This window comes from Pezoporus occidentalis, unplaced genomic scaffold (genome assembly GCF_034315485.1).
Source record: "Pezoporus occidentalis ecotype Australia unplaced genomic scaffold, CSIRO_AGI_Poc_V1 ctg57, whole genome shotgun sequence".
In the NCBI taxonomy this organism is placed as follows: Eukaryota; Metazoa; Chordata; class Aves; order Psittaciformes; family Psittacidae; genus Pezoporus; species Pezoporus occidentalis.
The window spans coordinates 5,497,228-5,515,085 of NW_026915910.1; the positions used below are offsets into that span (position 1 = coordinate 5,497,228).

General features: G+C 46.5%; 1 protein-coding gene across 4 annotated transcripts in view; it reads right to left on the minus strand.

The window, feature by feature from the left end:
- The window catches only part of GATA4 (GATA binding protein 4), a 27,128-nt gene continuing 9,270 nt past the window's right edge, over window positions 1-17,858 (minus strand). For 3 of the 4 annotated variants that reach the window (XM_062638555.1, XM_062638554.1, XM_062638551.1), the window contains 5 exons: window positions 6,056-6,225; window positions 3,818-3,943; window positions 2,546-2,633; window positions 2,136-2,278; window positions 1-1,933 (listed from right to left, as the gene is read on the minus strand). In XM_062638555.1, coding sequence (XP_062494539.1) covers window positions 1,751-1,933; window positions 2,136-2,278; window positions 2,546-2,633; window positions 3,818-3,943; window positions 6,056-6,225 — 710 coding nt within the window. In that variant the 3' untranslated portion in view covers window positions 1-1,750. The remainder of the gene's footprint in view (window positions 1,934-2,135; window positions 2,279-2,545; window positions 2,634-3,817; window positions 3,944-6,055; window positions 6,226-17,858) is intronic. The other variant, XM_062638552.1, reaches the window with a different exon arrangement.

The following is a 17,858-nucleotide window of genomic DNA, read 5'->3' on the forward strand; positions in this document are numbered from 1 at the left end:
GACAATACAATGCCATTCTTTTGCTTCAAACATGTAGGTGGCTTTCCATGTATCTCGGTGTTTGGGTGGAAACACTCTTTGTGGGAATGTTAAACAGTGGGAGACAGAGGATGGCACATTTGGCAGGGATGAACAATCCCTCTTCTAGCTTTTCACTTGGTAGTTCCGTACTCAAGTTCTGGATGCAGGGAAGAAAAGAGAGGAACTGGGAAGGCAAGAAGAGTAGCAGAGTGTGAAGTGTCTAGAAATCAGAATGGAGAATCTTGCAGGATGAGGTCTTCCAGAAATTCTTTGTCTGGACATAAATGATGAAAACATCCTGGCAAGCATCTGGTGAAGCCCTTAGGCTGCACAGGGAAGCTGCGGCATCTGCGGTGCTGGGGTTTGCTAAGCACATGCTAGAAGAAGAGCCATCAGGGTTAGTTTAGGTAGAATCGATCCCTTTGGGAAAAGGGAATGAGTCAGTGAGCAATCAACATCTCCAACTCTGTTTGCTACAATTCTCTGGTTGCTGAGAACCTTATGGGCAAGAAGAAACAGGAGTCTTGTTTAATACTCATGCATGAACGGAGTTATGCTTTTCTTGCAGGCAAGCAAGTCTATGCACATGCTTGGTACAGAAAACAGCTCCCACCTACCTCCATTAGAGGCTGAAGCCTTTGCTTGTTTGCAGAAGGTGGAATCTTAAAGGGTTGGGTGTGTGAAATGGCCATGAGGCAGTTGTTAGGGGGAAGTGGGCACTCACAGGACAACCAAAAATAAAGGACAATCAGATTTCATCAATGACATCAAAACCAACATAAAAGTATGCAAAAGACTTAAATTAACTGTCTCAAAAGCAATGGCACAGCAGTGTTAGAAGAGCATCTATCATTTGCTGTGCTCTTGAATAATCTCTCAGTCTGGTTTGTAACTATCCGTAATGGAAGAGTCCAGCAGATTCCACCAGGATTTGATAACCAGTGTGGGTCTCCTCTAACTGATTCCAGAAGCTTCTTCTTTCCAAAATCCCTCTTTGATTTTGGACAGACCTTCTCCAGGCTCAGCCAACAAACTGTTGAAAACACAGTCCCATGATTTCATACTGATAAATAGGAAAGGAGTTGCTATTAAATACGGACATTCATTAGCTTTTCAGACCATCTAGGAAAATGAAGACAACACTCTAGATGTGTGAGCTGGGGATGTGTGTGCAGGAGGGTCTCTTTTTTTCTCTGCCCTAGATCATATCAAATCCACTAAAGCCACTACAGCATATCTACTGAAGTCTGTTCTGGAGCTGGCTCCATTTGGGTGGAAGATCACTGAATTTGGATAATGAGAAGATGGTGGCATTATCTTCTGGTCAGGAAAAGAACAGATGGTGACAGTAAAAGTGTGTTTGTTCCACCTTTGTCTATTAAATGCCAAATACTTTTAAATAAACAAAGCTCAAGTACTGCGTCCATCTTTGTGTTTTCTGGCTATTTTATAGAAGATGGTGGCAATCAGATAGAGAGGCTCATTTAAAGTGGGAAAAAAAGGCTTCAAATTCATTAGCTACTTTGAGATTTGAGTCTTCTCTGTTAGTTTCTGAAGAGCTCTCCTACACCTCAGGGAAGTCCTCTTCACCTCTTTGCTGGAACACCTCACAAGGGAAGAGAAGGCAGGAGAGAGAGAGAGGTGGGAAACAACATTGACTTGATGATTACATGGCATCTTCTTCATCTCTCAAGCAGATCAGCCTGAAGTTCATGGATGAAAGACCAGGTTATGCAGTTATGATGTCCCCATGGTTTTCAGCTAACACCAGGCTGTTCCAGGAGTCCTGTTTGGAGCTGGTTTGTGGAGACTGGCTGATTGCTGACTGGTAAGCCTGTGGGGAAAGCTTCAGAGCTGTAATCGCAGGGTGAATAGATGCCCCATGTCCAGCCATGGCAGAGACTGAGAATGCCTATGGAAAGAGGAAAATCCTGTGAACAACACTTCAAACCATAGAGGACTATAAGAATCCTTTTATGGGGCACTGGTGCTATTGTAATAACATGTCAGAGGATTTGCTGTAGAGCTGCAGATTGCAGCCTGTACATGATATTTTGAACAGGCTACATCCTAGTTCCCATCTTTGTCCCACTCCCAGCATCTCCCCTCTCTACCTGAGAAATTGGGCTGGGGTGCCCATAATGAGATGAGAGCCCAGGTTCTGTTTTTATGGGGCGCATTTCTTCCGTGGTTGTGGTGCTGCTGCTGCTGCTGGTGGAGCTGGTGGTCGGGGTAAGACTCTCGCTGCTGGATGGACCTGTGAGAAAGCAGATGGTAAAGCAGGCTCTTCCCAAAGACCTTTCATACAGAGCTGTACCCACCCATGAAGAAGTGAGTTTGGGTAAAAAATAGCATAAAAATAGTGGGAAGGGCTTTGTTGCTGCGGAAGGGCATTCAGCCATCCCCCACTGTTAAAGAATCATCCCGTTTTGTGGTGGGGTGTCTGACTCACAGGACATGATGATCAGAAACACAAGCACCCACATGTATACACATACAATAAACTCCTCCAGGTAACACTTACCTGCTGATGTCTTTGTTTTGTTAAGGTTCTTTGGCTTGCGCTTCCTCGTCTGAATGCCTTCTTTTCTCATTGCTAAAGGCCTTGGAACCTATGGACCCAAATATAAAAGCACATTAGTTTCTATATAAGGTGTATAAGGTATATAACGTATAAGGTGTATAACGGTTCTGTCCATAAGGCTGTCTGAATGTCTCCAGCTCCACCTTGAAAGCTCCATGAAAACTATCTGATTTTATTGAAAGCAACAAGATGGAGCCCAAATTCACTGGTCAGCACTGGTATGTCAAGGCTACAAGATGTGCATCCAAATGAGCACAGGTTTTCACACATAGGTATTGAGTATTTTAAGGCCAGAAGAGAGACAACAGCTTGCCTGATTTACTTTCCTGTTTAACTCAGAGCAGAAGTCTTTCTGGCTAATCCCTGATATCTGGAAACGTACCAAGCCTGTGTAGGGAGACCTGCCTTAGGGAATGATCTTACTGCAGTAGTAATCCTCATAGTTAGATACATGCTGAGATTTCTAGGGAGAATTATTGGGTTGGGTAAGGCTTCCCCTCATCCACCTTGTCTTCCAGCTTTGACCTATCTCTCATAAATGCTTTCATCCACTGTGAAGTAGTGGACATAATTGAGAGCATGGATGTGTATAAAAGCCCTGGGAATAGCAGGCAGAAGCAGAGCTGGGATTTGCTACTGTAGCCAGGGTGTTGAAGGCCTCCATCTCTGCCATGGGGGTGGATTGCCACTGACTGATGGAAGAAGGGCTGGATATTTGCATCTGAAGTCCTGCTATACCTTGGGCTCCAATGGGACTCTGTAGATATGACACAGATGCATGATGCCCCCACTAACAGGAGGAGATGATCTGGGCATCCATGCAAGAGAAACTGTCTATCAGTCCCATGAGAAGTCTACAGCCAAGTCTTAGCTGGGATCTGACACCCAGTGTGGAGGAGCTCAGCTTTGCCTTGCACTTTTGACTCAGATTTTTCATTAAAGTGCCTGAATTTAGGTAGCAAGAACCTGGTCCTAGTTTTATTGAGGTTTAAGATTTTGATGCACAGGGTGGCTAATTAGTATGTGAGAAATGCCCTACATTCATCACCCATTGCCAATATAAACGTGATGCAATGTTGAGGGGGGGACTAAAAGCCCACAGGGACAGCAGGACCAACAGCTCCCAGAGACCACGAAGCTGTGCAATGGACCCAGTCCCTTGGTGCTATTGATACCCTGGCTGTAGAGAGCAGAAACCACTGGAGGTGTTACCCCGTGGAGCTTCATGTAGAGTCCGCAGGCGTTACACACAGGCTCTCCCTCGGCGTTTCTGCGCCACAGCGTGGTTGTCGTCGTGTGGCAGTTGGCACAGGAGAGGCCAACACGGCGGGAAGCTGACTGCAGGGAAATGCAGAGGAGAAAACACATCAGCACCTTGCTGCTACCACCGGCAGCAGCTCAGATCCCAGTGAGTGGGAGGCTTCCCTCTCCTTGCCTCTCTTTTCTCTGTCTCTGTGAATAACACAACTACCTTTTCCTTCCCCTCTTGCCTTTCAGCTTCTGCTCCACTGCCTTTCCACTGCCCACCAGTGCTGCACAGACATCTCCTGGGACATCTCAGATGGTGCCTGAGACATCACCTGAACAGAGCCCCAGATTTCCAGCAGGTCTAAAAGCAGCTTAGAGACCCACTGCATGTGCACACCCCTACACTGAGGTGTCTGAATCTAAGACCCTCCTGCCCTTTCAGGCTTCTAAGCCTTTCTCGGAATCACCTCCAAGCATCATGGCATATCCCAAGAAGATGTTATCAATGCCATGAATGTTACATACTCCTTACTGGCTTCGTGTGATGTTGCATATGTGGCTTGAGGGGGAAATAAGAAAGAGTGCTTCCAATAGCATCATCTTCCTAAAGAAGGATAATTAATAGGAATCCCCACTAATGAAGCAGTACAAAGAAATGGGCTTTCTAAAGTTCCCTTTCTGGGTGAACTCGTTTAGCTACGCTCAAAAGGCCACAGGAGAAAGGCAATGGACTTGAAATCACATAAAACATAAGATTTGAGCTTGGAAGCAGAGTGGGAGGTGGAAGAAGGAAAAGCCATATGCTCTGTGCCTGCCTGAGACCTCCCAGCACCCTTCAAAGCTCAGGTCTTAAGAGGCTGAGGATAATGTCTGGATGGGCAGGGGTCAAATTTGCTTTGCTTGCTTATAAAGGCTCCCTAAAAAAGAACCTACAGGGAAGAAATCTGGTGGTCTTGGACATCTAATCAGCTCTGCAGACCTGAACAGCACAGCTGATAATGGGGTGAAAGCCTGGGAGATGAGGACCTGGCTGAGGAGCTGCCAGAGATTTCCTCTATGATCTTTGCCACAGCCTTCTCTCTGTGCCTTCTTTGTCATTATGACAGGATTGGTTAATCTACAGCTCTGAGATAATAACAATTGAAATTCAAGTACTTCTTAAGACATTGAAAGCTGGAAATCCCCTTGGTGAGGAGAAACCAAACACTTCTTTAGTTGTAACCTCACCATGTATTTGCTTTAATCATTGTCCTTTGTAAATGGACCAAGAGCTTAAAATAGAGCTTGCAGCAAAGACAAAGATCTCCCCTTGCAGAGCTCTCTGTCATATCTCAGTCACCAAAAGAAAAAGGGTTTACGCAACGAGAGATTAAACCAAATCACTGACTATATTTATTTAGGTAGACCAGCTGGCGTTAATTTAACCACAGCCCTACATTGCATTCCTAGGCAAGTCCTGCTTTTCCTCGTGGAATTTCTCTTCTAGAAGAAAAAGCAGGAATTTGGCCGTGTTTGTAAGGTTTCCCAATTGCCAGCTGCCCAGCCAAGTGACAAAAGTGTGTGGATAGATCTGCGCAGCTCATCCGTTTCTGTTTCTTATGGGTATTTCCAGGCCTTACCCCAAGGCTGTCTTACGCATGGCTGCTTGCGGTAAAGGACCAAGCCTGGTACCCAGCGAGGCATCCCAGATGTGCCCAAGGGTTACAGGTAGGCCAGTAAATGAGTGAGGGCAAGGTCCTGGGTGCTAGGGTGCAGGCACTGGTTGTCAGCTCCGTGTTTAGGAAGGGGCATCACAAGAGGGCGCTGGGTGGCTGTGGCTGGTGGCAGCGCTCAAGCTGCCGGTGTCATTTCTGACACTTGCGGGGGACGGTTTGAGCACAGACAGGTCTGAGCTATGCAGAGGGCAGCGCAGGCTGGGGATGGAGCCCCATGGAAGACAAGGAGTGGACAAACATGGTCCTCAGGATAGCTTGGTGGCTCCCTTCCGCCTGAGGTCATAGAATCACAGCCTAGTTTGGGTTGGAAGGGACGCTAAAGCTCATCCAGTTCCAACCCCCTGCCACGGGCAGAGACGTCTTCCACTAGACCAGGTTGTTCCAAGCCCCATCCAACCTGGCCTGGTGCACCGCTAGGGATGGGGTCATTTTGCCTCACCCTTGCAGACAGCCTTGCCCCACATGCATTTGTGTGATCTTGACTTACCAGCCTCCTCTGAGGTTTGAACAAGGGCCGGTTGATGCCATTCATCTTGTGGTAGAGCCCACAGGCATTGCAGAGGTAGTGTCCCGTGCCATCTCTCCTCCAGAGCGGAGTGGACATGGCCCCACAGTTGACACATTCTCGCCCTTCTGAATAGTCATCAAAAAATTCTGCTGCCATGATGGGAGAGAAGGGAGAAGGGTTGGTTATGAGGCCATACATTTAATTTCTTGTCTGGTTCTCAGTTTAGCCTAGAGTGACATTTCAAGAAGTCACAAATATTCGGCTTTTATCAGTTGCAAGAAATAGCTCTTCCTTTCTTAAGGAAGCCCCCCCCGGGATAACTGGGCAGAGGAAACCCTTTTCCTGCTTTGCAGTGTTGGCTGCAGGACTTCTGTGGCAGCAGGGATGTGCTGGGACACAGATACAAGGAGACAGAAATAGAAACCTCCCCTTCTGCTCTGACGTTATCCAATTTTCAAGATTGGACATAGCCAGGGCAAACAGATTGAGCAGGCGAACAGCCGTGTTTGCAATCAAGACAGATTTCCCGTGGCCAGGACAAACACAGACCTGGGCCCACAGAGGAGAACTGCCCAGAATCAGACAGATGCCCAAGCATCTCTCAACAGGGCTTAAGCAGGTGTGGGCAGAAAAAGCTATGCCACATTCTCTGTTCCTCACCCAGCCCTCAGCAGAGGTGAATAGCTGCAGAGAGCTCAGGGGAAGAGATGTTCATGGGTCTTTGCATAAGAACATCTCCTGAACTAGAGGAGCCCACATGTACAACCCCAGCTCAGGCTGTCAGCTAACAGACATCATCACTGGGCATTTGCGTATCAGAGACAGCTTTTGATGCAAATCTCCATTGTGCTTGATGTCAATCTCCAGGGTGCATTGACCCACCACATTCCTGGTTCATCCTCCACCAGGGGCTGTCTGAAGCTGTGATATGAGGATGAGGACCACTGCCTGGGCTGGGCCAGACCAATCCCTCTTGCTATGGTAGTCCTTGACATCTGCAGGGCGGTGAAGAGATCGACACAAGGCACCTTGACTATACCATAGTCAACTCACCCTTGAATGCAGTACCCTCAAAAAGCCAAGAACTTTGGCTAATGAAATACAAGCATCATCTGTTGGCCTTGCTGAGATGTAGATATATCTGTATCAAAATGGCATGGGCCTTGAAAATGCGTGTTACTGATGGTCCCACCTGAAGACTATCAGCTACTGAATTCAGCTTGGGGATGTATTTCTTGTGCTGCAAAACCATTCCTTCCTGCTCATGGGCATGTTCTGACGTGGCGACCAAAACCAGAACACGAAACAGTAAAATAATTGGGGAGAAGAAGAAATTGACAAATGGCAGCAAAGGGCTCCGTTACTCAGCATAGGCTGGGAATAAACTAAACTCCTGAAAAAATTCCCAAGAAACCACAGCACACAGGAAACGTTTGGAGGACAGCAAGAGCTTTGTATCAGGACTTTCAGCCAATGTAAAATTAGCTTTTAAAATGTTATTATGCATCTTACTATATTTTGTGCTTGTCTACCTGCTTCTTACATGATCGTCTCAACTTCCTGCTGGAAGAAAATTGTTCCCTAAAGAGCAAACCAACCAAATTTGGCCTCCTGCCGATCTGTGTCCCAATCCCATGTGGATTCGCTGATATCTACCAAGGGTAATGTTCAAACGTCAGCATTATTTTCTCCTTTTCCAGACTATTTTTGGATCTGTAGGAAACTACGTAACCATGAACCAGCCAAAGGATTAAAAAATTACTAAAGTGGTGCCAGTAAACTGAGACACAGGGAAAAAGGTTCATGTGAGCCTATTTCTACCTAGAAAACCAGGCTAAAAATGACAAGAGATAGGCCCATGGGGTAATGCTAGAAAACAGTAATGAGTGTGCCCATGGAGCAGAAAAGGAGGAATCCGGTATCTTCTCAACAGCTTGGGAAAATCTCATTACCTTTGAGCAGTTCTGGTGGGTTAGGAGAGATGGGAATCCCTCCAGGTGACATTGTACACATGGATTCAGTGATACTGGTAATCATAATGCCTCACTTTCCCCTTTAAAATCGTGATTGAATCACAGCCAAAATCTAGATCAAATAAACTTCCTTTGAAAAGAGAAGGGATTGGAACAGCTGGTCAGGCAAGAACTCATTTCCTTGAAAAATCTCAAGGAAAACATTTCACTTTTTTTTTTTTTTCATCTTAGAGGTTGTTGAGGTATTTTTATTATAATTTTCCAAAGAAAAAGCCAAATTATTTTCACAATAATTTTTGTTCTATGAGAAAATCCCTTCTTCTTTGAAAATAATTCAGTACGAAGTTGTTGGCATAATCCAGGGAGAATTTAGACAGCAAAAGTGGTCCAAAGGTAACAGCTAAAACTCTTGACTGACGTGTGTTGGGTTTGTGACTAATTACAAAATATCATCTTTCCTGGAGATTTTTGCACCAGAAAACCCAAATCTGAAAGTTTTTAATCAAAGAAAAAGGAAGAGATTCCTAACAGTCACATGTTAAGAGTTGGACTGGCTCTTGAATAAGAAGGTCCCTCAAAACGGGTGTGATACAAAGAGATATCAAATATGAGTATACTTCTGGGTTTAGAAAAAAACAGAGTATGTGGAATTGAAACCAGGCAAAGTGTATGTCTCTTATTTTCTGACAATAACCAAATTTGCTACTGAACAGTAAGTGTTATTTCCCAAGAGTTTGTGTGACATCCAGATCCACGTTATTTTTACTGTCGGTTTGTATTCAGACAGCCACACCACCAGTACAAAGCAGTCTTGAGGCTTGCTTTCCTTTTTAATCTGTATTTTTTGAGCTATATTCATCACTACTGGTTTTGTGGTTTGGTTTGATTTGTTTCAATTTACATGGGGTTTGGACTGAAGCTTCTCTCTTAAGGGACTTTCATTGGTTTAAGTTTTCACAAGTCCTCTTCTGCTTCCATAGTAAAAGCATTTGTGTGATGTTCCCCTCTCAGCTCTAGACAAAGGCGATCTTTGTGAACATTAATAAATGGGAATCACTAGTGCTCGATGTGCGAAGGAACAGACTTTGTTCCCAGGGCGCTCTGAGGCTCCACGCAATGGGTGGCTCTCCCTAATTGCAGCCTTCATGGGGCAATATCAATGGGTGCGTCCCTGCGTGCAACATTCAGTGCTGAGTCAGAAGATGACGTCTGCACAGTGCAACCTCATTAAAACCGTTCGTCAGAGCAGGGGGAGCTCCTTGACCACAAAAGATCTCACCTCCATCACAAGAGATCTTCATCACAAGAGAAATAACCCTCTCCTGCTTCAGAGTAGGCTTGATGATGGCAAAGGGTGTGTCTTGGACACTAATGGTTGCCGGCTTAGAGAGGATGGTGTAGGCTTAGTGCATGGCCCTTAGTGAATGAAAGGCATTTGAGCCCCAGGTGAAAACTGGAAGGCAAGGGACTGGATTTCTTTTTAATAGAGGTACTATAATTTCACAGCATCACTAAACTCAGGGATGAAGTTGCCAAGGGGAGCTGAGTTGACCTTGTTGACACATCCCAGCTGCTCTGGAAAACCTGAGGATTACAAAATCTCATTACAACATAATGAGAAAGCATCACCTGCAGAGTTGCAGCCATGCAGTTTGACGTAGGTGGATGTCCCAAGACCTAGGAAACCCAAACGATCCCAGGGCTCAGAGCCCAAAGGAACCATGATCCCTCATTGGGCTGAGCTATATTTGGCATGGAGGTCACTGGGCTTCAAGTGCACTAATTGTTTAATTTGCCATTGTTATTACTAATGGGGATTAAGAAGGCAAAAAGCAGTGAAGTGTTTTCTTGGCTTCCGTCTCAGGGCTGGAGCTCTAAATCCTGGCATTATGAGATCCCCTGACACTTATTCCTTGTACTTAGCAGCCGGGAAAGGAAACGTTTATTCAGGCAGCAAATTGCTCGAGCGGCTCCCGGAGGGCCCTGAACAATGCGGGGGGAAGGAAAGGCTCCCCCAGTCACACTCAGGGCAATAGCTTCCGTTTTGTGGCATAGGAGCCGCTGCCTGATAATGGAGATTTATGGGTCTGTCCGGTGACCTCTGTAACAGCCTTTCTGCTGGAAAGATTTACTCCTTCTCTCAAAGCCAGGTATGGCCAGTGCTGGGACAGGGCTGGGGAATGGATAGCGTTTGCTGGATACACTGAGAAGGACACAATCCCATTACTGGAGTAGCCTCATGTATGCTGAATGGCCTCATCTTCCTCACTGAACATACAGCTCCTATAAGTGCCTTTGCCTAGTCCTTACCTTGGATAATATCAGTCTTGGGACAGTCCTTTTTATGGGTTGGGTCACTGGCATTGACTAATGCTAATGGGCTTCTACCTAAATCTTCTTAAGACCCTACCTTTAGTCTACAAAGGAGCTTCTCACATGAGAGCAGATCATGAAATCTTGCTGAATTATCCAGCTGGTGGAGAGGATGGATTGGGTCCTGTCCCTATCCTGGTCTTCAGATTACTGTGTAAAAGGAGATCTTTTTCCCCTCACATCTACTGTTTATGAGAACTGCAAGGTCCGCAGGGCAGGAAATGTCACTTGTGTGTTGCACAACAGCCTCCTAATCTTGGGTGAGGCCTTAAGCATGCTAATCTCAGAAATACTTTCTACAATGCAACATTCAGTACCCATGGAGCCAGGCCTAAGTGGGGCGCTGGGGTCGGTAGGGAAAAAGCATTCTTGGGTATGACCCTCCATGGCTCTTAGTCATTGGGAGTGTGCTTCATATCCCCCGCCATGCCCACAGAGATCGACTGGTATGGACAATGCAGGGCTCAGTAAGAAAGCAGATCTGAACACTGCCAGGCAGCCCACATCTCTACAGACACATGTCCACCATGGCTAGGACATGACAAGCATCTCTGACCAAAGACATGGCCCACCCAAAGTCTGAATGCTTTTGCCTTCCCAACCAGGAGAATCAGATACCAGATGGGGGTCAGAGGGAGGTTGCTCAGGGCTTGAGTCTGAAGAGCTAAAGAGTGGCTTGAACAGCCATCCCTGAGCCTTTCCATCATCTCTGCCAACCCCAGCTCTGCCAGGCTGACTGTGTCCAGACCTTCTGGGTTTGTTTGGGCTTTTCTTTAACAACCCTCAGCCTCTCAGCCTTGGAGAGATCATCTTGAACGCATAAAACCTGATGGATCAGCACCTAAAAGAATAATATCAAAAGCACCTCCAACAGAGAGATTTTGGAACCTTCAGTTCAGAGCCAGCAACCAGTTTATAAGTTCCCGTTCCCAAACCAGACTCTAGAAGAGGACAAAGAGCCTTCCCTATACTGGTTTGGGTCAGACCCTGCTGCATGAGATACAAAAGTCTGGATGAAGAGAAATGGAAAGAGACTTCCATTAATACAGCACTGGAGTTTTGTTTACAGCTGGAGGGATATTTGATATCAACATTTCCCCCTGCAGAAGCGTCTTCTCAACCCAACGAAGCAACTCAGCAAAGGAGAAGCTGTCCTTCAAACACAGCCAGGCACTTACAGGCTCTAAACAGACCCTGAGAGCAGTTTTCCCCACAGAGAAGCAGTTTCCTAAAACAATTTGTTATGATAAGAGGTGAGAGCCACAGTCCTGTGTATACACAAATCCCAAATGGACTCTCTGGGGAACTCGCAGCTGAGGCAAAGGACATTGGCCCCTCGGACACATGGACACCCTAGGATCCCACCCAAGACACCTTCTGCTCCAAGGGGCAGCCATGACAGCATGGCAGGGGGAAAGAGGATTTGTTATTCCCAGCTGCCTAGGATGGTTTGTCCCAGATCCCACAATTGTTTCCATTAAAAAGTGACAGTGTGAAAATCCTTCCTAAAGTTCAAGCCTTTAGGGATCCTTTTAATAAATCATAGAATCATAGAATGGTTAGGATTGGAAATGACCTTAAGATCGTCTACTTCCAACCCCTAGTGGAGCTGCAAGTCACATCTTCTATTTCTTTTGAATGGGTTGAGATGCCCCCATGGATTGCATGACTCCAGAACCTGAAGTTTCAAGGGGACAACCCCACCAGATCACAGCAGTTAAAAGTGTTGGTTGGTCCAGTACCATTGCAGAGCAGGGCTGAACTAGAAAGGAAGACAGCAACAAAAACCAAGGAGAGACAAAAATACAAGGGGCAAGGAGCGACTGCAAATACATAAATAAAAGAGCCCAGATTTATGCATGGGAGAGATCTGTAGCCAAAAGGAAAGCTGTCAATGGGTCTTTCCTTTTTTGATGAGGACATCATCAGCTTGACACAAAGACTTGGATCAGCAAGCCCATGTGCCTTATCTCGCCCTTCAGCTAATGGAGCTGAGGATGTTTCTGTAAAAACAGGTTCTGCCCATTGGCTTTTTTTCCCCTCCCTCTTCTATGCCTGTTTCCCCTCTGATGGAATTTAGGGGAAATTTGTCAGGGCCCTACTATTTTAGAGACTAATGGGACCCAGCCATGGGGAGAGAAAGGCAGCGCCTGTTTGAGAAGTGCCCATCACCGCGTTGGTTACTGGTGGGAATGTAGCTTTTTATTCTCCTCTGATCTGGATTAGGAGACATCACTGTGTGATAGCTGATCTACAGAATATGGAGAAGTGGGTAAATTCCCTGTGCTTGCCAGAAACACAGTTTCAAGCAAAATGCATCATTGTGCTGCTTCACAGAAATGGCTTGGTGCTGCCTCAGAATGTTTGGAGGTGTATCTGACACCTTTAGGGTGGAGAAAATGGTTAGTTACTCAGTTGGCTGCCTAGATCAGTTTTCCCCCTGCAAACCTAAAGACCCTACTCAGTGCTTGGGAAACATTAAGCCTACAACGTGGCTGAGCCAATGCTGCTTTCAAAAAGGTGAAGAAATCTGTTTTTTCCTTGCTTCGTGAGACACTGTTCCTGTGCAACCTTTCCCAGGCCAAATGTTTCGCATCAAAGCAAAGAGAACACTGTGTCCCTCCCCTGCAAAGCTCCCTCCTCTGCCTGTGGCAAGCCAAGGTCTATGGCACACACCACTGCCAACAGCCAAGAATACTCCTTTCCTTTGTGGATATGTTTTCCCCAGTTTGAAGGACAGTGAAGGTAGAAGCAGCCAAGGGACCAGCTGAGATCATATGCAAGAAGGACACAACAAACACAAAGGTTTGTCATATTTTGGGACTGGCTTTTAGTTCAGTCTTGGCTCTGCAGTAGGCTCCCCTTGAGCAAGGCTTTTCATCTCCTCCTGACGCTGTTCTTCACCCATGAGAGGGATCAAAGGCCCTTCCCTGCCTCACTGAAGAGAGGCAACAGGACAGCTGTCAAAGGCCATGGTCATAGACATGGACACAAAGCCCATCTTGGCTGTCTCCACATCTATGGATGTGGATGGAAACAGCCTGGATTTCTCTAAAGCAGATTCAAACAAATTGCCTGTTTTGGGAAGGGGCAAGATTTGGTCCTGGGGGACCTGTCTAACCTAGTTGCTTGGAAAAGCACAGACAGCTTTCCAGCACAGCAGAACCACCAGACCCCAAGCCATCAAACCCAGTGGTTGTACCAGAGCTGAGTGGAGAGACTGTTGACCCCCACACTGAAGTACCATATCCCATATCCAAATGGCACATAATCTGCTACACAGGAGACAGCATGCAAACTGCCCCAAGAATGGAGGGTGTTTTTGGTTGGAGCACTTGCTGGCCACCCCTTTGATAGCAACCTGGTGTCCAACAGCAGCTTCTGCTGACTGTCTGGTTGTGTGTGAGTGAGCTCCAAGGTCTGCTTTCTTTTGCTGGGATGCATGCCTGATCCCACCCACCACAGTGACCTCCCCTTTCTTAGTCCTACTTGCAGTTCTTTCTTACACTTGTAAATATCTGAGGCTCTTCTGATAAAGAGAAGACTCCTCTGCTTATCGACTGTCCAAATACTGTTTAACAAATTTTAGATTAGGATGGAGAGCCCAGGGAATGGCCAGGATGGGGCCATCCACAGCCTGGGGTCTGCTTGGCAGGAGGCACCTGATAATGGTCTTTCTCTCTTTAGACTAAAGAAAAACAGCTACAGCGTTATCCTCCTTGAATATGGTCCATCTCTAAATGGATGTGTCCTACCAGAAGGTCTTCTTTGATGACTGCAGGGGAAAGGATGATGGGGGAAAAAATGTAGAGCAAAGCTTGGGATTTGCAATGCTATGATCCCAGCTAGGCAGCTGTGCTAAGATTGAAGAACATGGTCTGTTGAGTTCCAATGGCTAGCATCTGGCACTAGTTCGTCATCAAGTATGGCAAGGCCTTCACGTGCTCTTGGTTCGCTTGGGCTCCTACAGAGCAGCTGAAGAGCTGAAAGTCCTTAAACTACAGGAATCCAATGGTGTTTGGTCATACATCCTGGTGCAGAATCTGTCTGATGGTGACCATCTCTCTGTCTGTAGAGGTGATTACCAGCACCCAGGTGGACCAGCTCTGGGCCCAGGGAAATTGATGCTGTTTGGGTTCATTGCAAGTACATCAGTTAGGTAGATATATGCAGACAACAGAGCCATACCTTTCTCAATAGTGGGAGAAGGCACAGGGGGATGAAGCACAAACCACAGGCTGGGAATTAGGAGGTCTTTTCATTTGGAGGTGGGGCAATTTCCATCCCTGGGCATTTCCAAGCTCTATCCAGGTAAAGCCACAGTTGAACTCAGCCCCTGCTACCAGTTGTCCTGCTTTAAGCAGGAGGCTGGACTAGAGATCTGCCCTACATTTCTGCAGCCCTGGAACTCCAGAAACTTAAAGGTTTGTGTTGTTTTTTTCAGAGCAGAAGGAAAGACATATATCCAATTGGCAAAATTCTGCTTGTAGGAATACAATTGATTGAATTATGTTATCATCTACCTGTGTACTATACATGTGTATGTATACACATATACACACATATATGCACTTATATATGCATACATATAAATGTATACATTTGTATATATACACATATACCATGTCCTTAAGAATGCAAGCTAGGAGTCATCTCTAATCAATTCTGTTTGGTTTTGCTGTTAGAATTATTGTTCTATGGCTATACAGAGCATAGCTCTATACAGTTTTGTGTCTGTGTATATATGTATGCTCACAAATATAAGATGCACAGACACACATATATATTAAAATATCTCACTTTATGTGTCTAAATCATATATATAGCATGTGTAGGAATATAGGAAATATGCAGGCTATATACTGCTTCACATGTCTAAGCCCTCTCTGAGCATGACAACACTGACCAAGATTGACGATCACATGCATATCCAAACCCCTGCCCCAGTTTTCTTTAGCTCACTATTTAGACACAGGCTCTGGCTCCAGTCAGGAGGTGTTACACTGATAAATCCCACTCAGAGGAGTTACACCAAAATAAGTTAGGACAGATCCTGGCCTCCCTGCGGGACGCTAGCCAGGGACAAACAAAAAGGTGTTTACTACAGTTCATCACGTTATAGGGGACAGTCAGTTTGTCTAACCCCTGGCCCTTCTCTTTTCCTCTTCTATTAGTTATTCTGAATGTTAAGTCAACTTGGCCCCTGAGGGGGGTGGGAGGATGGAATGATTGTCCTGGCCGCCGATAAAGCATCTGCAAAGGTCAGTTCGCACAGAAACTGCAGTCCAGGCCAATAAAATGGCAGGTACCGAACTTATCAGGGCAACATATAACTTGCAGTTTTTCTAACTCAATTGATTGGACTTTTTATCTAAAATAACAGGCATTATAAGATAGGGGAAAGTTGAGATAAGAAAGAAAATTGAGTAGGTCTTGAATCAAGATCAGCTTGGGGACAGGTTCAAACTCCCGCCCCTGCCCCAGAGGAATCAATGAAAGTTGCTTGGCGTCGTCCCCTCGTTTTGAAATGCTGGTGAAGTTGAGTGAACTTTGAGACCGTGGCATTTATTCTGTGATTATAATTAACCTGCTCACCCGTTGTTATTGATTTTGTGTGAAGGGAGGTGACAGAGTCTGACTGGGATGTTGGTTTAGGAATAGAAATGGCTGGGGAGGGCAGGCAGTGGGGCAGGCAGCGGGGCAGGCAGCTCGCCCTGCTGGAGTGAGAACCTTCCTTGGCTGTGGGAAAAGGGAAGGGGGTTAGAAGGGGATTTTACACTCCTGCATGTGGTCCTGCTTGTGCTGGGAATTGGAAAAAGCATCAAGGACTGCTCTTCACATCTGGAGGGTCAGGGTAAATCATAGCATCGGTGATTTGCTCCATTAAAGCAATGAAGGACTGAAGGTGGGAAGGGAAGCCCCTGGAGAACAGCCTCAGTTGTCCCCAGGATCCAAGGCATCCTCCCAGCCCAGGGGAGCCTGAAGAGGAGTCATTCTCCCAAGCCAGCTGCCCCTCTCATGCTCCACATCACCAAGGCATGTCCCAACTCAGCATCCTTCCCAGCAGCCATTCCCTGCAGCAGCCAGCCCCTGGGGCCAGCACTCCCTTCCCAAAATAATCTCAGCCATCTGGGGCCAAACATGTCATTTGGAGGAGTCCTGATGTCTGGGGCTCACTGTTTCACTGACTTTTTTACAGCTCCACTGCTGCAAGCCCCGAATATTGAATAATGATGGATCCCTGGATGGCAGACCCACGATCCTGGCTTGAAAACTCATAGGAGTTCAACTAATAAGAATTAGGTTATGGTTTTGGTCTCTTCTAGAGTTTCAGCATGAAGGAATCAGAGTTTCCCAGTTTTCTCTTGTCCAGAAAAGCTACTCCTTTCCTTTCCTGCAAAAGCAGAGCCTGACATATGATAACATGACTCCGGAAGCTGGAGCTGGAAGGAAAAACGAGGTGCACCAAAGCAGAAGGGCTGGCAACAGCCAGAGGCGGCAGGCAGCTGAGAAGCGGACAAGAGGGAGATGTCTCCTCAACTGTTTGGGGATATTTGCAGAGCCAAAGGAGACAGCCCACTCCCCTGGCCCTCGGGGCCAGAGGGCAGCCTGGAACTTGCTTAAATATTACAGACTCAGCCAGAGAGCACTGTGCAAGCAGGAGCTGTGGAGGGAAAAAGGCAAGAATTGGCAAAATCTGGTCTCCTTCTACCCCCCTGCTTCATCTCTGCCCTCAACCTCTTCTGCTGGATTCAGGTTTTAACCTTTCAGGGCAGCCTGACTGCAACAGGCACCCAGTCCTAGCCCAACACCCTTTAAATACACTATGCTGAAGCAGGAAGCATCGGCCAGAGGAAAACGGGTGAGCTTTGGAAAGAAGAGCAAGAGCAGGCAGTGGTGTCCCACCATGGGACCTCTCCTGAAATGCTCTCCCAGCAGACACTGACCTAATTCCCAGGGATTAGGAGGAAACATTTCCAGGCAGGAATTCTGTTATCCCAGATTCAGAAGCGTCCAGTACCAGTCCCTGGTGGAGACGGGAGATCAGCCCCGCTGCATCCCTCATCCGGCTGCCCTCACCCCACCTCTGATGCAAAATTTACTTTTCCCTGACTTTCCATGAATTATTTTTTCCTCTTTCACAAACAAGATGAATTTCCAAGTCTCTCCCAAAGCTGGCATGAGTGGTTTGAGCCCCACTTGTTGCGATAAGGGGCCCACCAGCTTTACGTGATGCTAGAAATAATTAAAACAAACCCACAAATCCCTGCATGCTGCAACATATAAACCAAGTAGCCACTTTCCAGAAAGGAAAAAGAAAGGTCCTGCTGGCTTTTAAGGCTTCACCTCCCCACAAAAACCTATAGATCCCCATATAATTTGCAGGAGGCTGCATTTCTTCCCTAGGAAAGCTTCTTGCATGGGCCTGATCCTAC